The 24,661-nt window shown below is 41.2% G+C and overlaps 1 protein-coding gene across 3 annotated transcripts in view; it reads right to left on the bottom strand.

Moving 5' to 3' along the window:
• The window catches only part of CDK14 (cyclin dependent kinase 14), a 557,423-nt gene that overhangs the window by 325,503 nt on the left and 207,259 nt on the right, over positions 1-24,661 (bottom strand). For all 3 annotated transcript variants that reach the window (XM_040260248.1, XM_040260249.1, XM_040260250.1), the window contains one exon: positions 19,384-19,463. In XM_040260248.1, the coding sequence (XP_040116182.1) occupies positions 19,384-19,463 (80 nt within the window). The remainder of the gene's footprint in view (positions 1-19,383; positions 19,464-24,661) is intronic.

Below are 24,661 nucleotides of genomic sequence, written 5' to 3'. Positions count from 1 at the left end.
GATCCCCTGGAGGAGGGCATGGCAACCCACTCCAGTATTCTTGCCTGGAGAATCCCTATGGACAGAGGACCCTGGTGGGATATAGTCCATGGGGTCTCAAAGAGTCAGACACGACTGAATGACTAAGAAGCAACAGAGCAACAACAAAGCAAACAGCCATACCGGAGAGGAAGTTAGAGCCTGTGAAATGAACCACAGCAGGGATGTCTTGGTAGAGCTAAGGATGTTGAAGGGTCTGGTCCTTTGCCTCCATTTGTGAGCGCTCTGTAGGGTCGGCTACAAATTCACTGCAGGTGAATTTCTCTCCATTCAACCTGTTCTTCTCACTTCCTTGCAGGTGAGAGCACCTTCACTTCCCATTAACCTGCGTGTAACCTGGCCTCTGAGTCTGTTTCCAGGGAACCCAGCCAAAGACTGTGCTTCAGGAGGATGAATCTGGCAGCAGAAAATGGAAGAAACTGAAAGGATGGCCCCATGAACCAGAGGGAAACCACTTCATGGACCTGCATGACTTTATATCTTGACAGGAACATAGCAAGGAAGACGAAAAGGAAGAGGATGAGAGTGGACGCCATTGTGAGGAAAACCCTGCGGTGGAGACAGGTCACTTAGGAAGGAAGAGGGGAGTCTAATAGGACATGACCCAGCATAGATAACCTGATGTCGTTCAGTCAAAGGAAATAATGTCATGCCTGAAACACACTGGTCCCGATGCATCAAAAACTGCTGGGTTGGGTTGGGTTGAGTTGGAGAGAGCAACAGAACCTTCAATGGGTTATACTAGGTTATCTGAAGGCAGCCGCATACACAGTGAAGGCTAGAGCTGTGGTTTGGGGAATCAGCCCAGAGAAGTGACAGCTGGTTCCACAGGGTCATGATTTCCCATGAGCGAGTGAGGAGAGCCAACACCGTGGATTTGCAGGATGCCCTTAAGAAGCCAAAAGAGAAGGTCTCTGCAGAAAGGAAAGGGTTCTACGAGAGGCCAGCTTTAGCAAATAAAAATACAGCGCAGCATGCCCAGTGAAATGCAAGGGACACACAATTCTTCAGTGGCAGCAGCAAACAGTGTCAAAGAATAAAATGGTATTACGGATGACCAAGAATTTGAAAAGGTCATGAGTTTTTGCTAAGTGGAAGTCACTGGTAACCTTTAAGGGAACACATTCTAGTTTTTATTTGAAAAATCCTGTAAAAGACTGATTCCTGTGTTTTGAATGACCATGCGTGTTCTCTTAACATTTTGATTTCTGGTTAAATTATTCTTTTACAAAAATTGTTTGGGGTTGGGGGAGGGGAGAGCAGGGCATTTTATCCCTTCTCCAGGGAAAGGACAAATGTTCAGCATTAGAAATTCTCCTCTTCCAACTAGGGGAAGGTTAAGATTCCTAATAAATATGGAAGTTTCTCAAAAGACTGGTTTTCTACATTAATATATGCATTTTAAATGACCATTTAAAACCTTTAAAAGATGTCTTCTCGCTCTTCTGAAAGGCTACAAATTGCTTAGAGTGATACCAGGAACTCCGGGGGCCCACAGCAATTAAAAGGAAGACAGCTCCTTAAATGTTTATGTCTATGAAATTAAAACACACACACACACACACACACACACACATACACACCAGGGAAATGGAAAACATGAATTGCACTTATTAAACATGATATATCTAAAATAGGCTTTTAATTTGCAGAAATGTGTCAATGTGTATATTAATGTGCATATATAACAGAAAGGGTTATAGCTAGGAAACATTAGCATTGAAGAAACCTTCCCAGATATCCCCTAGGCCATATATGCATAACAAATCATTTCAGTTACTTCCTTATAAACAAAGAAAAGCAAACATTCTCCCTAAGAAAAGTCCACAGGTTTGAAAATCTCAATTCTTGACTGTCATCTCAAATTAGCTTTTTCATTATACTTCATCCCTGAAATATAAAAGGCCATGTACTGCCCTCCAATGACACATAAAGCTTCCACTAACAACTCCATTCAGAGAAACCAAGGTAATCTATCGCCATACTTAAGGATTTGCCTAGATGCTTTATGAAACCCAAAAGCAAAACATGGGTTTATCGAATCATCGAAATAACATAACCACATATTTCTCCAGTCATATTTTTTGCTCCAAGTACAGCAATATGTATAATAACACAGCAGCAAATAAAGAATTGGGGTAATAACTTATATGTATACACACATACATACACACACACACAAAATGGCCATTTGTTCTTTGTAAGTTTTAAGATTGTTCTTTACCCAAACATTATAGGAGTTTCCTGGTAGTCCAGTGGTTAAGAATCCACCTGCCAATGCAGGGTACGTGGGTTTGATCCCTGGTCTGGGAAGATTCCACATGCTGTGGGGCAACTAAGCCCATCTGCCACAACTAGTAAGCCTTTGTGCTGCAACTGCAGTCCATGCTGCAACCAGTGAGGCCCACGTGCCTACAGCCCATCCTCCACGACACGGGAAGCCACAGCAATGAGAAGCCCCAGCACCGCAACGGGAGTTAGTGCCCACGCACTGTGCCTAGAGAAAGCCCGCACCTAGGACAAAGACCTCGCACGGCCAAAAGTAAATTATCTATTAATTAATTTTAAAACTATTATAGGCTGATGAAGTTTTTACTTAAAGAAGGCAGGAACTTCTGGTTAAACACTGCAGTGTTTCACACCAGTAATTTTTCTCTCATAGACAAAATTCAAAGTTGACAATCTTAATGAACCAAGATTAAGATCGCTTGTTTGTGCAGAATATTTTTATGACTTTACTTTTAATGGTTTAGGTAAAGCTTAAATGATAATAGAACAGGCTTGTCAGTCAAGTATTTTCAATAATCTACTACTGAGGTAAAACTCTTCTGGAAATATAAGAAGTATCTGGAAGTCCAGTTTTTCAAGCAGTAGCCAAGCTACCAGCAATCCCTAATTCTGAAAACTTTCAAGTATGTGTCTGAAATCAAAATTGTATGGTAAACAGCTGTGTTTTCATGTTTTTCCATTTTCAGTTTGCTTTAGCTCCCCGGATGGAGCTAAATCCCACTTTTAAAAATATTTTCTTTTGCGCTAATTATTCCACTAAGGGCAGTATCAATAAGTTCTGCAATATTAACCACCTTAAAATTAGCAAGATATCTAGTATTTGGTTAATGTGTGTTCCAACAGTTAATTGGTTACAGGTGAATCCTGCCAGGCAAGTTTCAATTCTGTTCTAACATATTCATGATTCTACCAGAGAAGACCGCATGTATTATTACACTAAGAAAGGAAAGTTGGAACAGGAACTGGGGAACTGCTCTGTGGCTCTGGGCCAATCAAGTACAAATCACTGAGGGGTTGAATCTTAATCTCCATGATCCTGCCTCTAGGAAGTGGTACATTCTCGTGTTAACAGCTGTGCTATAGAGTCAGATAGGACCTGCGTTCAAATTCATCGGGTAGTCAATTCTCTGGGTTTACAATCTGCTGGTTAGAATGGGTAGGTGGTGGGAGTTACTGGTTCCCTATAACACCATCAACCACCTATAATAGTCCAGATGTATTAATATAGCAGGGGCAGTGGGAAGGACATAATCTGGAGCCAAATCAACCCTGGAAGTCAAAGAGAAAGTAGAAATGTTTAGCTGTGGAACCTCCCTGGTGGTCCAGTGGTTAACAATCTACCCGCCAATGCAGGGGACACAGGTTCGGTCCCCGGTTCAGGAAATAAGATCCCATATGCCATGGGACACAACTACTGAGCCTGCACTCCAGAGCACACGCGCTGCAGCAAGAGAGGCCCCTCAATGAGCAGCCCACGCACCACAACTAGAGAACCCTGCACGTGGGACGAAGACCCAATGCAGCCAAAAATTTTTTTAAAAAAAGGAAATGTTTAACTGTTTCCCACAGGCTTACAATTTTTAAAATATATTTAAAGGCACTTAGAAAGCAATGAAATAGATAACTGTTTATTGAATGCCTATAATGCATGTAGAATATTTAAAATACTACCCAGGTCATCGTAAATAAATAAACCCAACCAATGTGCTGCTCATCATGCATACTTTCTCAAATCTCTGAGGAAAAAAATATGTCCCTGCAGAAAAATTAATCCTGGTCTTTCAATAAGAAAATTTTATAATAATAAGTAGTTCTGTGAAACCAAGTCATTGTCATTAAAACTGAGCATGCTGTGGGTGCCTGCCTACCCTAGCCCTAAACTTCAGGACAGAAGGAAGAACTATCAGCTCACAGATGACAGAATCACTGCCAAGTACACGCTTATTATTTCCTTTAATTCTTTTTCTTGGGCTCTATTCAAATTGTTCGCGCTTTTAAAAAGTGCTATTATCAAATCAATTCTTCTGCGTATACTCAGGGACTTGACTGGGATGGCATGTGTCCAAAACATACAAATGTCCTATACTAAAATTTCCTTGAACTCTCTGCTTCTAAACTTTTCCCACCACAAACTGGTACATCTTCTCCACATATGGGATTAATTTTCTTTTTTGAAGAACCAAAATCGGAATTATTTGATCAGTCTTCTGAAGGCTTCTACCACATTCCAAAATGTCAGAAGAAAATGAGAAATAGAGAAAAATTGAAATGACGTATCTTTTTGGCACTTCCCCCCGAGATCAGTTATAATCTGCGGTGAGAGCTGCATTTTTAAGTAGTGATTCACTGCCAAGACCTCTGAGCATCTTCTCTATAATAATGACTCAAACAGACTTTCACTCCAGGCCTAACTGTCCTGACCTTGGTAGTTATAAACTGTCTACTGAACTCTCCAGGACTCAGCTTCTTCTTTTGCTAGATGAAGGAACTAGATGACAGAATCACTAAAGATCTCAGCTCTAAAATCCTATGATTTGGTGACTTCTAACATGCTTTTGAACTGTGGTGTTGGAGAAGACTCCTGAGAATACCTTGGACTGCAAGGAGATCCAACCAGTCCATTCTGACGGAGATCAGCCCTGGAATTTCTTTGGAAGGAATGATGCTAAAGCTGAAACTCCAGTACTTTGGCCACCTCATGCAAAGAGTTGACTCACTGGAAAAGACTCTGATGCTGGGAGGGACTGGGGGCAGGAGGAGAAGGGGACAACAGAGGATGAGATGGCTGGATGGCATCACGGACTCGATGGACTTGAGTCTGAGTGAACTCCGGGAGTTGGTGATGGACAGGGAGGCCTGGCATGCTGTGATTCATGGGGTCGCAAGGAGTTGGACACGACTGAACTGAACTGAACTGAACTGAACTTGTATAAATGGCTCTCACCTCAGCTTCAGCATGTGTAACATCTATCTAACCCCTCTGACTATAAAGCTGCTGCTACCTCTGGCTTCCGGGCCTTCTCAGGTGGCACTAGCGGTAAAGAACCCATCTGCCAATGCAGGAGACTTAAGAAACAAGGGTTCAATCCCTGGATCAGGAAGATTCCCCTGGAGGAGGGCACGGCAACCCACTCTAGTATTCTTGCCTGGATAATCCCATGGACAGAGGATTCTGGTGGGGTACAGTCCATGGATTGCAAAGGGTTGGACGTGACTGAAGCGATTGAGCACGCCTGCACACACCTCTCGCTTCCAGTTTCTATAAATGTAGCTTCTATCAACCTCAAATTCAATTCTTGCCCAAGACATTCAAATTGCCCTTAGCTCCTTATCAGTTCCCCTCAACTGGGCAGGTTCTTCCTTCTCAGAGTACTGTTCTAGATTCCCTTTCTCGGGTTCTATCGCATGCCCTTACAGATTCCCGGGTCTCTTGGTTTTCTCCTCATCAATTATCCCACATGTCCTGGCCACGTTAATGATCTGGGCTTAACCATGAAACACACAGTGACAAATACTGGAGTAACAAAACAAATGAAAAAAATAACAATTTACAAAAAAGTCCTAGAAACAAAACCTTTGCCCAGAAAAATATGCAAATTATCTCTTTTAGTAGACTGTCGGTGAACACAAGAACAGGTAGAGTTTTCATCAGAAAACATTTAGGAGCAACCCCCACACACCGCTGCCAAGAGATTTACTTCCCCAGTGGCTGTCAAACTGGTGATGGGATTGAGCTGGAGGGTGAAAGTGACACATCCTGCCTTAGATATCTAACTACTCTAACGGGCATGCTTTCTTCTCTTCAGTTCAATTCAGTTCAGTTCCTCAGCAGTGTTTGACTCTTTGCAACCCCATGGACTGCGGCACGCCAGGCCTCCCTGTCCATCACCAACTCTTGGAGCTCGCTCAAACTCATGTCCAAGGAGTCAGTGATGCCATGCAACCATCTCATCCTCTGTCGTCCCCTTTTCCTCCTGCCTTCAGTCTTTCTCAGCATCAGGGTCTTTTCCCGTTGAGTTGGCTCTTCGCATCAGGTGGCCAAAGTACTGGCGTTTCAGCTCCAGCATCAGTCCTTCCAGTGAATATTCAGGACTGATTTCTTTCAGGATGGACTGGTTTGATCTCCTTGCAGTCCAAGGAACTCTCAAGAGTCTTCTGCAATACCACAGTTCAAAAGCATCAATTCTTCGGCGCTCAGCCTTCTTTATTTTCTCTTCATTTCTCCTTTTGTGAATCCTACCTATCAGCTATGGTCTGAATGTCTGTGCCTCATCCACTCCCCACATATTCATACGTTGTAATCCTAATTCCCAAAGGTGATGATAGTAGTAGGTGGGGCCTTTGGGAGGTGATTAGCTCATAAAGGTGTTGCCCTCATGAATGGGATTAATGTTATTTCATTTTTGAAATAATTTTATTTATTTATCTTTGGCTGTGCTGGGTTGCTGTGCTGGATTGCTGGGCTCAGGCTTTCTCTGGTGTGGTGGGCAGGCATCTCATCGCAGTGGCCTCTCTGGCTGTGGAGCACAGACTCTAGAGCACACAGGGTTCAGCAGTTTTAGCACAAGGACACAGTAGTTGTAGTAGCTACAGCTCCCCAGCTCTAGAACATAGGCTTAACAGTTGGAGTGCATGTGGAATCTTCTCAGATCAGGGATCGAACCCGTGTCTCCCACATTGGCAGACGGATTCCTCACCACTGAACCACCAGAGAAGTCCTCTTTTTTTTTTTTCTTTTTGGCCCTGCTGTGTGTGCCGTGTGGCATCTTAGTTCCCCAATCAGGGATCAAACCTATGCCCCCTACAGTAGAACCCCAGAGTCCCAACCACCAGACTGCCAGGGAATCAGGATTAATGTTCTTTAAAAATAGCTGCCCCAGGGCTCTCTAGCCAATTCCACCACATGAGGACACAATGAGAAGTCTCTGACCTGGAAGAGGACCTTCACTCAAACATCCTGTCCCTCTGATCTCAGACTTCCAGCTTCCGGAAATGTGAGCCATACATTTCTGCTGTTGATGAGCTGCTGGTCTCTGGATTTTGTTGTAGCAGCTCAAGCCATGATACTATGATTTAAGCTCAGCCCAAATCTCATCTCTTCCATGTCCACACCAGAGATCACTTTCCTTTTAATCCCAAAACTACTACAGCCATTTTCAGTACTGTTTAAACTTCAAATACTAACTGGATTCTTGATTAGTTTCATTTTGATGGCAGCAGAGAAAGAGCTGGGACATGACTAGTCAATGCTGGCTTCATACCACAATCCTCAGAATATAAAGGCCCAGAAGTTGTCAGTTAGTTTACAGTTGAACACAACTGACCACATCATAAAATACAATGTGGTACGTGCGAAAAGATAAGTGTACAAAGAACAACAACAACAGAAGCAGAGCAACCCGAAAGAGCCAAAAAGGAGAAAAGATTATTTCTGTGACAGTTCAAAGGGTTTCAGGAAAGAGACAGGACTTTAACAAGGTCTTAAAGATGGTTCGGAGAAGGCAATGGCACCCCACTCCAGTACTCTTGCCTGGAAAATCCCATGGACGGAGGAGCCTGGTGGGCTACAGTCCATGGGGTCGCAAAGAGTCGGACACAACTGAGCAACTTCACTTTCACTTTTCACTTTCATGCATTGGAGAAGGAAACGGCAACCCACTCCAGTGTTCTTGCCTGGAGAATCCCAGGGACGGGGGAGCCTGGTGGGCTGCCATCTATGAGGTCACACAGAGTCAGACACAACCGAAGCGACTTAGCAGCAGCAGCAGCAAAAGATGGTTCAAGCAGAGTTGAGGATGGACTGGAAGGACTCAGGAAGGACAAGAGACATTTCTTCCTGTGAGATACAGCTTCTTCTCTGATTGCTTCTCCACTGGGTAGTCATAAAAGTACAATCTGTCAATTGCCATTTACAGACAGCTTCTCAGCTCCATAAGTTATACAATGATTTTTTTTACTTCTCGTGGGTTATTTTATCTCACCAACAAATAGCATGTTGTGATTAAAGCTATTTGTCAAAAACTGACTGCAACAAAACATGGCTTCAAAAGTTCTTTGGTGCAATCGTATAGGATGTCTCTTTCCTTCTCCCAAGTGCTTAGAGAAGATCAGTTCAGCTCACAGAGACTGCTCCTACTCGCCCTCTGCCTTCCTGGAATGAGGAAACCTTCAGAATTGATGATGTCAACTTTATAAGTAGAAGACTTAATTTCTTTCTATTTTTTGCTTTTTTAAAACTTTTTTTAATAGAGGAAAACTGCTTTACAATGTTGTGTTGGTCTCTGCCGTCATCACTGTACATACTACATACAGCTCTTCCCTCTGAAGCCTCCCTCCCCTCCTTCCATCCTACCTCTCTGGGTCATCACAGAGTGCCAAGCTGGGTTCCCTGTGGCATAGCGCAGCTCCCCACCAGTCATCTGTTTTACACATGCTAGTGTATATCTGTCAATGCTGCTTTCTCCATTCATGCCTCCCTCTCCTCCTCCACAGTGTCTGCAAGTCCATTCTCTAAGTCTGCCTCTCCATTTCTTTCCAGTAAATGGGTTCATCAGTACTATTTTTCTAGATTCCATATATATGCATTTTTTCTATTGAAAGTCGCTCAGTCGTGCCTGACTCTTTGCGACCCCATGGACTATTTTGGGATTCTCCAGGCCAGAATACTGGAGTGGGGAGCCTTTCCCTTCTCCAGGGGATCTTCCCAACCCAGGGATTGAACCCAGGCCTCCCACATTGCAGACGGATTCTTTACCAGCTGAGCCACAAAGGAAGCCCAAGAATACTGGAGGTGTAGCCTATCCCTTCTCCAGTGGATCCTCCTGACCCAGAAATTGAACCGGGGTCTCCTGCACTGCAGGTAGATTCTTTACCAGCTGAGTTACCAGGGAAGCCCTAGCTGTTTCCTAGTAAACTCTATAACAGAGGATAATTTATTTTTGCTGGACCTCATCAGTAATATGGAAACACTGATATTTATATTTAACACAAGAGATATTTTGGGAATTAAACAAGATGACATTTTTAAAAGATTCTTAGCATTACAGGCACCAAAAAAGTCCATATTTAAAATAACTAAATAACTATGTAACTATTTCTAATTTGAACACATTTATAACTGGCTTTAAATAAATAAATAAAAATTTTTAGCCAGTTATAAATGCCTTCAAATTAGAAACAGTTATATAGTTCTCCTAAATGTGTTTTCAATATAAATATATCAGAACTCCATTTATGTTTCCAATAAAATGTTTGTTTTATGTTTATTCTAATGTATGTTTATTTATATATCCAATAAAATGTATATTTCCAAATATAAGCTGAAAACTATTATTTCCAAATTAAAAAGACAAACTATAATATAAAACTACTTAAAAATTTAAGGCAGACAAGAAATAGATGTTTCATTAAAAAAAACTTTATCCTTAAAAACTAAAGACATGAAAAAGATAATACATGATTTTTATAGTTTTTAAAATCACATGATTTAACAGCTTGCAAATTTTTTGTTTATATCAATTGGCAGACACTCATCAAATTGCTCAGACTTACAAAGAATAACAATTTTGGAAATTTACATAAGCTTACTTAGAATCAAAGTCTAGACTCATAGATTTTTATCTTCCATTTAAAAAAAATTTTGTCTGTCAATTGTCAAATGCTCTGAAGCAATTCACATTAATTTTTTCAGTGACAGACATAAAAGGTTATTATTAGAAGGTTTAAAAGAAATATTCTGAGCACAATAATGTGTATCACACTACAGAATGTGTGGGTGAGGAATACTGATGATACAATTATAGATCCTTTGTCCAGGAAAAGATTCACGCTGGCACTAGTATTTTAATCATGATGCATATGGGGTTTCTCGGGTGGCTCAGTGGTAAAGAATCCACCTTCCAATGCAGGAGACCCAGGTTCAATCTCTGGGTCAGGAAGATGCCCTGGAGAAGGAATACCCATTCCAGTATTCTTGCCTGGGAAATTCCATGGACAGAGGAGCCTGGCGGGCTACAATCCATGGGGTTGGCAAAGGAGTTGGACACAGCTGAGTGACTAAACAACCTCAACATAAGCTCAGACAGTTCAACTCTTCTACTTCAAAGATGAAGAAACCAAAGACAAAATGTGTTAAGTAACTTGCTCATGATACATAGGTAGCTGCAGTGTTAATCACAATTTTGCTATATGTAACTTCACCTCTTTATTTCTTAGCAGCCTAAAAGACTCTGCATACAATTGGGATCAGTAAGGATTTGGGACTTCCGCGCTCATTCAGTCACTCACTGATTCAACACGTACGGAATGGCTATCACATGTCAGGCATTGTTCTGGGCACGGGGTAGGAAGACTCAAGCTGAACTCCCTATCTGGCACAAAGTATTTGTGTGACTTTGGACAAAAATCTCTTTAGATCCCAGCTTCTTAAAAACTTCTTAACATGAAGACAGTAATATCAACTTCTCTCACAATGGTTAAAGATTACATGAAATCACTCAGGAAATGCTGAATGATGTCTCCAATTTACATGCAATCGATCTATTATCTAACGTTCAAACCATATAAACAACTGCCATGTGAATGTCAGATGTCACACTTAACAAGTCAAGACTGAACTTACTATTTTTCCTTTCTGTAACTGCTACATTTCTTGTATCCTAAGACATTTCAGCTACTTCCTTTCAAACCTTTCTTGTAACCCGGGAGGCTTTATCAGTACAATCAAAACACATGACAGTATCATACAAGGATTTTAGAACAAAATAGAAAAGCTGGCCTCAGCACAGCTACTTAATTTGTCTAAGCTCCCATCAAAGACAGAATGAGTTTCAAAGCACCTGAACCTGAATTAAAGTCATTAAGCACTCTAGCTCTATGAGATAAAATTCAAAGTCCATCTTTGGACATAAATCTAGGTAAGATTAGGGTTGCTTACAAGTGTTTCCACTTTAGGTGGAAATTATGCGTTAACATCTAAATTCCCAGGTAAGCTTATAACTGGCAAGCAGCCACTTGAAAACTGCTTTACAATGCACACGGCTTTCCTCATTTGAAATCTTCCTGCTATTGACATTTTGCGAATGAGGAAATTGACCGAAACAGCAGAAAAGGGGCAAACTCAAATTAAAGTGCTTCCTCGCAGCTGAACAAGCCATGACAGAACCCTCATCAATGTAAAAGCGAATATGACCCCAGCATCTACCACCTTGGTCCTAACTATTCCCAGTCCTACGACAGGAAACACAGAGGAGTTCTATGCATGGATTTCTAGGACTAGTAACACCACAAGGGAACGAGCAATGGTGACTGCTCTTGCGTCCACACATAAATAGCAGAAAAATAAGACTTACAAAAGGCAAGAGTGGAACAAATAACCAAAACTGCCTAGAGTTCAATTCTTTTTCTTATATGGTCATTTTTCTCCATTAAAAATCACTTGGAAGTCAGATTTTATTAGGAAAATCTTAAAATATTTTATTCAAAAGGAAAATACAATGTCTCACTGTGATCAGTTTCTACATGGCTCTACAATTCTTACACCATTCATTTCCAGAGCATTCAGAACTCTGAATTTAAGGACTCCAGGGAAATCAAAGCCACGATGCAGAGGTAGGTGGTGCTGTGAAATGACACAGACCAACTCCCATGTTCCGCGTAACAGGTTTGTACTTCATGCTTAGTCTCTGAGTCATATCCGACTCTTTTTGACCCCATGGACTGCAGCCCACCAGCCTCCTCTGTCCACAAGATTTTTTCCAGACAAGAATACTGAAGTAGGTTGCCATTTCCTCCTTCAGCTGATCTTCCCGACCCAGGGATTGAACTGGCGTCTGTAAGGCCGGACCCCCGGGGCCATGATGGACCACCCCTTCTCTCCCTCCCGCTGGCGGGGGAAGCCCCTAACGGAAGGCGCCTCCCAGATCCCGGGAACCAATGACGGCACACTTCATCAGCTAAAGCCGCCCCCACCCCAGCTACGTAGAAGGACCTGTCAGCCCGCGACGCCTAGGCCTGGCAACCTATCCGAACCCCCGTCCATCTAGCCTGACCATCCCTCGCAACGAACGTACAAAAACCACGCCCAACACGGTCCCGGCCCGGACTTCCTCCACCTGCCTCCTTCGGGTCCGGGAATTCGCCATTAAAAAACCTGTTAGACACTCTTTTGCTGTCCTGGTCTTTTACCTAACAGCGTCTTCTGTGTCTCCTGGATTGAAGGCAGATTCTTTACTGCTGAGCCACTGCGGAAGCCCCTTCTGCACAGGGTTACTGAGGCCTAAAGCCATTAGGTGCTGTTGTGGATTTAATTGTGTCCCCTAAAATGCATATGGTCCCAACACCCTAGCACCTCAGGCTATGACAGTATTTGAAATAGAATTTTTTTCAGAGGTAATTAAGTTAAAGTGAGGTCACCAGAGTAGAACCTTATCCAGTATGACTGGGGTCCTTGTAAGTAAAGGACATTTGGACAAACGTACAGAGAGAAGCTAACTTGAAGACACAAGCAGAAGACAGCCATCTATTAGCCTAGAAAGACGTGAAACAAGCCCTTCCCTCGGGATCAGAAGGAGGAGCGCCCAGACGCCTGGACCTTAGACTCTCGCCTCTGGAACCATGAGACCATGCATTGCTGTTGCTTCAGCCACTCAGTCTGTGTTAAGGCATCCCTAGCAGAGTAGCACAGTGATGGAAAATAGAGCCAGGACTAAAACCCAGCTTTGCAGACTCTAACATAAGGCTTTCCAACTCAGTGCATGGTCTTGCAACTTAACTCTCTGTTTTCACTCAAAGTTCTCTCCCATAAAAATCTTACCACTTGTTCAACTTGTAAAAGACCATGTTAATGTACACTGGTTGTGTTGAACTCTTGGGAGCTACACCTCCACATCCCAGACAGAGATTTTCACATAGATGTCTCATGAACTCAAACCCCAGTGTCTAAAATCCCAATCAACTACTCCACAAAGTTAGTATTGACACTGTTTTAAATCTAAAAAAGTCTAAGTACAAGATTCAAGTCCTTGGACAAGTCGTCTAAGCTCTCCAAGCCTTAATTCCGTATTAATAATATGAATTGTACCAACAATATTAATTCTATATCTGCCCCTCCCAGAAAAACCTTCAAAGGGCTAATGTGAAGGAAGGTTAAATTGGATAACAGCCTTTTCAAATTGAAAGGTGTTCAAAGCAATTCTCCACGCAATCACAAAATAACAGAATGTGACTGATAGAATGTGGTCCACTGGAGAAGAGACTGGCAAACCACTGCAGAATTCTTGCCTTGAGAACCCCATGAACAGCATGAAAAGGCAAAAAGATAGGACACTGAAAGATGAACTCCCAAGGTCGGTAGGTGCTCAATATGTTACTGGAGATCAGTGGAGAAATAACTCCAGAAAGAATGAAGGGATGGAGCCAAAGCAAAAACAACGCCCAGTTGTCGATGTGACTGGTGATAGAAGCAAGGCTTGATGCTCTAAAGAACAATATTGCATAGGAACTTGGCATGTTAGGTCCATGAATCAAGGCAAATTGGAAGTGGCCAAAAAAGAGATGGCAAGAGTGAACGTCCACATTATAAGAGTCAGCGAACTAAGATGGACTGGAATGGGTGAATTGAACTCGGATGACCATTATGTCTACTACTGCGGGCAGGAATCCCTTAGAAGAAATGGAGTAGCCATCATAGTCAACAAAAGAGTTCGAAATGCAGTACTTGGATGCAATCTCAAAAATGACAGAATGATCTCTGTTCGTTTCCAAGGCAAACCATTCAATATAATGGTAATCCAAGTCTATGCCCTGATCAGTAATGCTGAAGAAGCTGAAGTTGAACATTTCTATGAAGATGTACAAGAACTTCTAGAACTAACACCCAAAAAAGATGTCCTTCTCATTATAGGGGACTGGAATGCAAAAGTAGGAAGTCACGACACACCTGGAGAAACAGGCCAATTTGGCCTTGGAATGCAGAATGAAACAGGGCAAAGACTAATAGAGTTCTGCCAAGAGAATGCATTGGTCATAGCAAACACCCTCTTCCAACAACACAAGAGAAGACTCTACACATGGACATCACCAGATGGTCAACATCGAAATCAGATTGATTATATTCTTTGCAGCCAAAAATGGAGAAGCTCTATACAGTCAGCAAAAACAAGACCAGGAGCTGACTCTGGCTCAGATCATGAGCTCCTTATTGCCAAATTCAGACTTAAATTGAAGAAAGTGGAGAAAACCAATAAATCATTCAGGTATGACCTAAATCAAATCCCTTGTGACTATACAGTGCAACTGAGAAATATATTTAAGGAACTAGATCTGATAGAGTGCCTGATGAACTATGAACGGAGGTTCATGACATTGTACAGGACACAGGAATCAAGACCATCCCCAAGGAAAAGAAATGCAAAAAAGCAAAATGGCTGTCTGAGGAGGCCTTACAAATAGCTGTGAAAAGAAGGGAAGCGAAAAGCAAAGGAGAAAAGGAAAGATATACCTATTTGAATGCAGAGTTCCAAAGAATAGCAAGGAGAGATAAGAAAGCCTTCCTCAGCGATCAATGGAAAGAAACAGAGGAAAACAATAGAATGGGAAAGACTAGAGAACTCTTCAAGAAAATTAGAGATACCAAGAGAACATTTCATGCAAAGATGGGTTCAATAAAGGGCAGGAATGGTATGGACCTACCAGAAGCAGAAGATATTAAGAAGAGGTGGTAAGAATACAGAGAAGAACTGTACAAAAAAGAGCTTCACGACCCAGATAATCATGATGGTGTGATCACTCACCTAGAGCCAGACATCCTGGAATGTGATGTCAAGTGGGCCTTAGGAAGCATCACTATGAACAAAGCTAGTGGAGGTGATGGAATTCCAGTTGAGCTTCTTCACATCCTGGAAGATGATGCTGTGAAAGTGCTGCACTCAATATGCCAGCAAATTTGGAAAACTCAGCAGTGGCCACGGGACTGGAAAGGTCAGTTTTCATTCCAATCCCAAAGAAAGGCAATGCCAAAAAATGCTCAAACTACCACACAACTGCACTCATCTCACACGCTAGTAAAGTAATGTTCAAAATTCTCCAAGCCAGGCTTCAGCAGTTCGTGAACCCTGAACTTCCAGATGTTCAAGCTGGTTTTAGAAAAGGTAGAGGAACCAGAGATCAAATTGCCAACATCCGCTGGATCATCAAAAAAGCAAGAGAGTTCCAGAAAAACATCTATTTCTGCTTTATTGACTATGCCAAAGCCTTTGACTGTGTGGGTCACAATAAACTGTGGAAAATTCTTCAAGAGATGGGCATTCCAGACCACCTGACCTGCCTCCTGAGAATCCTGTACATAGGACAGTAAGCAATAGTTAGAACTGGACATGGAACAGCAGGCTGGTTCCAAATAGGAAACGGAGTATGTCAAGGCTGTATATTGTCACCCTGCTTATTTAACTTACATGCAGAGTACATCATGAGAAATGCTGGGTTGGAAGAAGCACAAGCTGGAATCAAGATTGCTAGGAGAAATATCAATTACCTCAGATATGCAGATGACTCCACCCTTATGGGAGAAAGTGAAGAAGAACTAAAGAGCCTCTTGATGAAAGTGAAAGAGGAGAGTGAAAAAGTTGGCTTAAAGCTCTACATTCAGAAAATGAAGATCATGGCATCCGGTCCCATCACTTCATGGGAAATAGATGGGGAAACAGTGGAAACAGTGGCTAACATTAGTTTTCTGGTCTCCAAAATCATTGCAGATGGTGACTGCAGGCATGAAATTAAAAGACGCTTAAGGAAGTTATGCGTCTTGGAAGGAAAGTTATGACCAACCTAGATAGCATATTAAAAAGCAGAGACATTACTTTGCCAACAAAGGTCCGTCTAGTCCAGGCTATGGTTTTTCCAGTGGTCATGTATGGATGTGAGAGTTGGACTGTGAAGAAAGCTGTGTCCCAAAGAATTGAAGCTTTTGAACTGTGGTCTTGGAGAAGACTCTTGAGAGTCCCTGGGACTGCAAGGAGATCCAACCAGTTTATCCTACAGGAGATCAGTCCTGGGTGTTCATTCGTAGGACTGATTTTGAAGCTGCAACTCCAATACTTCAGCCACCTGATGCTAAGAGCTGACTCATTGGAAAAGACCCTGATGTTAGGAAAGATTGAAGGCAGGAGGAGAAGGGGATGACAGAGGATGGCATCACTGACTCAATAGACATAGGTTTGGGTGGACTCCGGGAGTTGGTGATGGACAGGGAGGTCTGGCGTGCTGTGGTTCATGGGGCTGTGGAGAATCGGACACAACTGAGCGACTGAACTAAACTGACCAGGCAATCACAAGCTATTTCTTTCTCTGGCACCATTTTTTTTTTTAACTCATTCAAACTCAAAACCATTGATATTTCCCTGTCAAATCATCTATAACCAATCATTCACCTAGATCTGACCTTTTTTCCTCTACAACATCATTGTTTGTCCCTGCTATCTAATAAACCTGAGTTCTCATAATTTCACATCTACACTGCTTTGAATGACTGATTTATCCACTTCCAGTTTCCTCCTTCTCTAATCTATATCATATCCTAATACCAGACTTATCCTCCTAATAAACTCAGCTCGAAAGTCTTCAGAGGCCCTCTAAACCACAAAATAGGTCCCAACTACAGTACCATCATTCTACAACACAACTGCAGGTCAGGGCCAGCTTCTAAGCTTATCTCAAGGTATACCAGGTGCCCAAAGGCCTTGCCTCATACCCAGCCAGTATGAACAGACAGATCATTAAAAACCTTAATATGACCCTACTTCCTATTTCTTCTCTTGAGCTTCCCATTGGTGGATCAAACTGTCAAAACTGCATCTTCTGATAACACTACGAAGTTCCTCTTAACCTTTAATCTAGGAAGACATCAGCAGGGTTAAGCTGGTTAATTCCAGCACATGCCCCACATGCTAAGGAGCATGCCTGCTGCCCAGAACCACTCCCCTCCTGCTTCTCTCGTGGCCCAGCAACTCTTTGGCACTCTCCTACTTCCTAATATTCAGAGTCTAGCATAATTAAACTTCACAGGTCAATGGGAACCCACTGTGCCCTACCTCAGCCCGTGGTTTCCAGTTCCATCAGAATGAACACAAGTATTTTATTCCTGGAATAAATCTCACCTGACAGTGATATATTATCATGTTTACATATTACTGGATTCAAGAGGAAATGCCACATACACAGAAGGATATGTGAGAATGGAAACAAAGACAGGATCTTAGCTAAAGAGAGGTACGTGCAGGTCATCACATCATGGTTGCTATTTAACTCACGAAGTGAATAAAATCACATGGGAAGGAGTGCTGACTACAGAAAAGAAGGTCCTTTCCCTGTTTAAAACTCCGCAACACTTAGAAAAGGAGACAACACAAGAGAAAGAGAAACAGTTACCTACTTGGAAAATCTGATCTTGTAGAAGAGAATGTTTTAACCATATACAACCTGATAAAAGGCTGGAGAAAGTAAGACAGGTATCTACTGAATGTGACAATAAGGAATTCACTGATTAATCTTCCAATATTTCCAGCAAAACAGGAATGACAGAAACCAAACTGGAGAGATGAAAAGGAGAATGAACGGTGAGAAAGTGTAAATAGGAAGTAGACTTCTTTGGAGCTCCCTGGTGGCCTAGTGGTGAGGATACTGGGCTTTCACTGCTGTGGCCCAGGTTCAATCCCTGGCCAGGGAAACAAATCAGTCCAGTGACACACTACATTTAGTTCATCAATATCTTAATGATCCTATTGAAGTAAATCATTATTATTTATCTTATTGTGGGATCAGCAGACAAGTACTCATAGTTCCTGCAAAGCCAAAATAAACCAAAGTCTTATTTCAAGTGTATTTGTACTTTAAAAACATGCAGTAGAAGTAAACGTTCTAAAAGTGAACTGAAAAGATCCCACTAATAAAAGGTGATTTATTCCCTCGAAGTAGAAAACTATGCAGGAAGGTATAAAGCAAAAGTAGAGCAATTTTATTTTATAAAAAATTATATTTAACAAATAACTGTTTAAAAGACTTTTTAGGACTTCCCTGGTGGTCTAATGGTTAAGAATCCACCTTGCAATGCAAGGCACGTGGGTTTGTTCCCTGGTCCTGGAAGCTCCCATATGCCATGAGGCAACAAAGCCTGCGGGCCACAACTACTGAGCCTGCACGTGGCAAACAGAGAATAACTCCTGCTAGCCCAAGCTAGAGAAAGCTAGCTCACAGCAACACAGACCCAGTGCAGCCAAAAATAAATATTTTTTCAATCTAAAAAAATAAGAATACTTTCTAGAAAAATGACCATGGAACAAAATATTACAACATAATGTTGATCATAAAGAGCATCTAAAAATCAATAAGAAAAGCCAATAGAAAATAAAGAATAGGAAAAAGGAAATCAAGAAAGATGAAGTACAAAAGACTAATAAGATAGTATTCAGTTCAGTCGCTCAGTCGTGTCTGACTCTTTGCGACCGCATGAATCGCAGCACACCAGGCTTCCCTGTCCATCACCAACTCCCGGAGTTCACTCAGACTCATGTCCATCGAGTCAGTGATGCCATCCAGCCATCTCATCCTCTGTCGTCCCCTTCTCCTCCTGCCCCCAATCCCTCCCAGCATCAGAGTCTTTTCCAATGAGTCAACTCTTCGCATGAGGTGGCCAAAGTACTTCCCCCCATTTTTAAGAAGTGTCCTTGAAAGTCATGAGTATAGAGTAATTTTAGATTAGCATGTGCCTTAAGAACTCTGCAAACAAAATCAGATGTATAAAATCCCTCAGCCAGCTAGTGACAGTCTCACCATCAGCACATACTTCCACCCCACACACACTTGAATACTCAGGAGGATAGTTTTATTTAACATGACTTGATGTGATTGTAAGAGGTGCTGATTTTAAATTTCAGTTTTCACATTCCAATTAGAAACATGACCATATAATTTAGAAACAGCATGTTCAGAGGTGTATAATATTTAAACAGTTAGGGGCATCACACAAACACAGAAGCAAGGATAACAAGCGAAAATGCCTACCTTCCCTGATAGCTGTAAAAGGCGTACCTTCCTCTTCCTGCAGCCTGATCACCTTCAGGGCTACCAGCTTTCCATTCACCCTGGAGAAACGGAGAAACAGAAAAGAGAAGGAAATCCATGAAAATATGTTCTTGTTACGGTTCTAATTGGGCTTCCCAAGTGGCGCTAGTGGTAAAGAACCCACCTGCCAATGCAGGAGACGTAAAAAACACTGGGTTGGCAAGATCCCCTGGAGGCGGGCATGGCAACCCATCCAGTATTCTTGCCTGGAGAATCCCATGGACAGAGGAGCCTGGCAGGCTACAGTCCATGGGGTCACAGAGTCAGAAACGACTGAAGGGACTTAGTACACACTGTTCTAATCGTCTTCATTACAATTGGAGTTTTATGGATTTGCACTAAAAATGTCAGTGACTCAATTATGCCACCACCACAAGATTAACTTCAGTAAGGCTGGGAACCCTATATCGTCATCATAAATATTCACACTTCAAATATTCACATTTTAAATATTCACACTTGCATAGTCCAAGATTTAACTCAGGTTTTCTGTGATTCACTCAATGTTCCTTCCAACATGAAACTAGTGCTTAATAAAAAAAAAAAAAAACAACCTGCCTTTGATCAATTATTCAGATTAATTAAAAATCAAGTACTCAGAATAACACTCTCCCTTTGTTTCTCCAATAGCTCCTTTGTTTCTTAGGATCAAATGTCTTTAGGGCTTCCCAGGTGGCTGAGTCGTAAAGAATCTGCCTGCCAAGCCGGAGACCACAGGTTAGGTCGGAAGATAACCTGGAGAAGGAAATAGCAACCCACTTCAGTATTCTTACCTAGGAAATTCCATGGACAGAAGAGCCTGGCAGGCAACAGTCCATGGGGTCACAAAGAGTCAGACACGACTCAGTGACTGAACAGCAACGACTTCATTTCCAGTCTTAAGCTGAGGTCATTCAGTCCCCAAAGACAGGAAAGTGGCCCTGGCTTCTTTCTTCCCCCCTCTTCTTTCTCTCTCTCTCTATCAATACCACCAATTCCTCCCTGTTTTGCCATTTTCTTAAACTAGAGTCTCCTAATGTTGCATTTAGTCTGATGATGTTTTATAATGCAGTATATCATCACAATAAAAGTTAAGAATATTTTACTATTACAAAATTACACAAGACCCATACAAAACAGACGGTTCGTCTAAACACATTCTAAATGTGTATCAGCTCTAATTAAAAGTAAGATTACACTAGGCAAGTAACTTTCTATACAATCAATTCTGTTAATAAAATAAAGACATGATTATTTATATTGGTCTTCCAGCTGAATATTCTACTTCTACCTTGACTAGGCTTACCAACATACTTCATACTAATATACTTAAATAAAATAAGTAAAATAACCACATATTAAAAATGTAAAAGCTACAAGAAAGCTGTAATGAAAAGTAAATCTCCCTGCCATAGCCAGCTCCCACCCTCTGAGGTCACCACTTAACTCAGGTAACTTAGCTTGATATGACTTAACACACACATATACAAATGGTAATATGCCATACAGGGTACAGTGTATATTATTTTTATCTCTCAATATATTTGGGTGACTTCCTCATAAACTTATAGAAATTGTCTCTTGTTTTTAAAAAAACCACAGAGTGTTCCTTTGTCTAAGTGTAGTATGCTTAACTTAATCCCAAACCTCTGCTGCTGCTGCTAAATCGCTTCAGTCATGTCCTACTCTGTGTGACCCCATAGATGGCAGCCCACCAGGCTCTCCCGTCCTTGGGATTCTCCAGGCAAGAACACTGGAGTGGGTTGCCATTTCCTTCTCCAATGCATGAGTGAAAAGTGAAAGTGAATTCGCTCAGTTGTGTCCGACTCTTCGCGACCCCATGGACTGCAGCCCACCAGGCTCCTCCGTCTATAGGATTTTTCAGGCAAGAGTACTGGAGTGGGATGCCATTTCCTTCTCCATCAAGCTTTTTAGTGGAACATTAAGAAATTATCCTACACACAGGTTGTACCAATTTTTACTACCTATAGAAATAGGAGCTTGGGTTCTCCCTTTACTGATAGATCCTAGGTTATCAACCACTGATTTGGCCAACTTGACAGAGGAAAAGCAGTTCTCACTGTAGTCTAAATTGCAACCAAAAGTCTTTAAAGGTTATGGAATCAACAGAGAGCCCATGCATGCCAGAGAATCCAGTGCCTGAGTCTAAAATAATCTGAAAGTCTCTTTTTTGTAAACTGCATCCAACTGGTCTATTTTTGATGGAAAAAAAAAAAAACCTGCCACAGACACAGAATTTGAAAGGTCATGGATTTATCACAGCCCAGCCATCCTAATGGCATCCCTCATCGAACTGATTGTTCAAATAGGTTACAGTAATCAAAGGACATCTGATTATAAGGCTCTGCAATGTGCCGTCTCCTCTGGGTTAGGGGGCTGGTTTCTTTTCCCCTGTGTTTCAGCTGGAAGGACAGGACTGGCACTTTTCTGCTCTGCAACTCTCCTCTCCTGAGTATGTCACCTTGACGTCTTTCTAATCCTGATTATGCTCTAGGTACCCAGGTGCAAGAAAAATATTAACATTCATGTGGGGTTCAACTGGAGACTGACTGTACCTTGCCCTCTCCACTTTGCTCTTTACAGCTGAGGGAGGCCTCCAGCCGGGCTTGAGGCTGGGATGCAGTCAGTATTGACATCTGCACAGATTTTCTCAGCCAGCTGAGCTCATCACTGGCTCCCTAAGGAGGTGGGAACTGAGGCCAAGAACTGCTTGGAATTCTCCCTTCATTTACAGATAGTCTCCCATCACCCATAACACACACACACACACACCCTTCTTCCCACAAAGCTTTTCCATCTCCCTTGAGATCGCTGGCTTACACGGACTGCATTCTGGAATATGGGGAATTTATGGTTTTGGAAGGTTACATGCTTAAAACAGACTCAGACCATGAAGCTATGATTCCCCTGTGATACACTGAAAGGCGATGAGCCTTTAACTGAACCAGCCTTGATACTTTAAATGCAACCAGAGAAAGAACACCTTTAAGCAACCTCATAGACTGTGTGCATCATTTCTGAGGTGAAATAAACCTTGAACATATTTACTATGATAAACTGCCTAAAAGAACAAGATCCGGGTTAATGGAATTCTGATTCTGAAGCATAATGCTCCCAGAGTTAAACCTCCAACTATCAATTTCTTATAGTTATGATAATCACAGGAGTTAAAGACACTGAGATTTTATGTGAAACTAAAAACTAAAAACTTTAAATTTATACTAGACTATGAGATTTAGGAGCAAAGGAACTTTCCTCTGTTTTGTTAACTGTTACATGCCCAATGCCTAAAACCATCTGACATACAGAATACTCTCAAAATATTTGATTGAACGAATATTAATAATGTTAATATACTAACATTTCTTTCCTTACATTTGCAAGATAATTCAAGAATAAAATATAAAAATTATTGCTTTCAAAGATTTCAGAAATATCACATTTTAAAAAGATTTCAATATCTTCTTTCACATTTAATTTTTTTAACAGTAGGTCCTTGTTGGTCATCTATTTGGCATGTTCCTGTCAGTTGGAAAACTCTCAATGTTTGAGTTTAAATATTTATTTTGGGACTTCCCTAGCGGTCCATCAGTTAAGACTCCACACTTCCATTGCAGGGGCTGTGGGTTCAATCCTTGGTTGAGGAACTAAGATCCCACGTGAGTTCAGCCAAACAAATAAATAAATATTTTCTTTTTTCAAATTAAAGGTGCAGTCTCTTTGTTTCTGATGATGCATGCAGATATATATGATTTTCATTTCCTTAAGGTTTTAGAATTTATAGAATGCTTTGTTAATTAACCTTTTTCACCCAACAGACCTGTTTCAAACCCCTCACTATCTTCAAAAATCTGAGCTCAGACTGTTAATCACTTTCTCCCTCTTTTTCAACTGCTTAATTGGTTTCCCATTAAGAACCATATTGATCATCAAATTGTTCTTTAACCTAGGAGTCACTGTGACTCTCTGTTTTCTTAATTTTTCTCCACACATCTAGACACTCACCAACTACTGAATCCCTCAGCATAAAGTCTAGTAAAAACATTAAGTCACTGGTTCAACTTTAGGAAAAGGTATCTTTTGAAAAAATAATTATAAATATTCTGATGTTCAACCTTTGGAGCATATCTAATAATTACTTTGTGTGGTTAAACTGTTTAATTAAATATGCAAAACACATACTTCAAACATTGATTTAAGTTCTTTAGAATAATTACAAAATTTAAATTGAATCAATAAATTAGAGCTGTTTACAGGAAAACATTGAAGATTCCTCTTTAACAAGTCTTATTAATTAAATCAAAGGCTAATGAATAGAAGGCAATCAAGAGTTGACTGGCAACGGAGACATTAACCCAGGTAAATACCATTTTTAAAATGCTTTAAACTGTGTTAATACTACAACAGAATCTTCTGCTGGAGAAATTGCCTGGTTCATGTCTAGCTGTTCTAAGCTATACAGGGAGCTGTTTTAATTTGGAGCTGTTTTAATTTCAGAGACTAGTTATCAGTCTCTAATTCTTCCAAGAACTGCCATTCCCAGCTTGGCCTCCCTGTGAAGCTCGCCACATGCTCAAGGATGAGTAATTTCAAACTGGTTCTAACCACAAATCCAAATCTCTGCCAACTTCAGAAATTCTGTCCACAGATATGTGTGCCCATAAGTCTGGAAATAATAAAATTATCTTGTGTGGGTGAAGCAAGACGGAAAAGTTTCTGAATAAGAATGGCCTATTCATTTTTCCACGCACGTGCTATTTTGACATTTCATGAACCCTACAAAGGAAAACTTTCCCACTCAGGGTCAATTTTCCAGGCTCAAAAGACGATGCACAAAGAGAATTTCCTAATGAACAATTCTCAAAGGAAAGCCTAAAGGTTTTCTATCAGATTAGTTACTTCAAATCCATAAGATAACTTTGTAGAATAAAACAAAATAACAAACATTATCTAGGTCATCTCTGAAAATAGTGTTCATGTGCTAACACCTACAAGAAATTATGTCTAGAGGATATAAAGGAAATTAAAGCAATATACCTAAAAGAAATTTAATATACTCTGGCAAATTTAATACATTCTGCCTCTCTCTTCCATTATGATTCTGTCTCAAGAGAAACTGCTATGGAAAATAATACTGAGTGCATGGAGATCCACGGCTTTTGCTTCCTTACTATACTGGTTTAAAGCAATAGAAGGAAATGTTGTTACTACTGAGAGA

Source organism: Oryx dammah, unplaced genomic scaffold, assembly GCF_014754425.2.
Source record: "Oryx dammah isolate SB20612 unplaced genomic scaffold, SCBI_Odam_1.1 HiC_scaffold_18, whole genome shotgun sequence".
NCBI lineage: Eukaryota > Metazoa > Chordata > Mammalia > Artiodactyla > Bovidae > Oryx > Oryx dammah.
The sequence above is the reverse complement of the archived record's forward strand: the minus strand, read 5'-3'. Positions and strand labels throughout refer to the sequence as shown.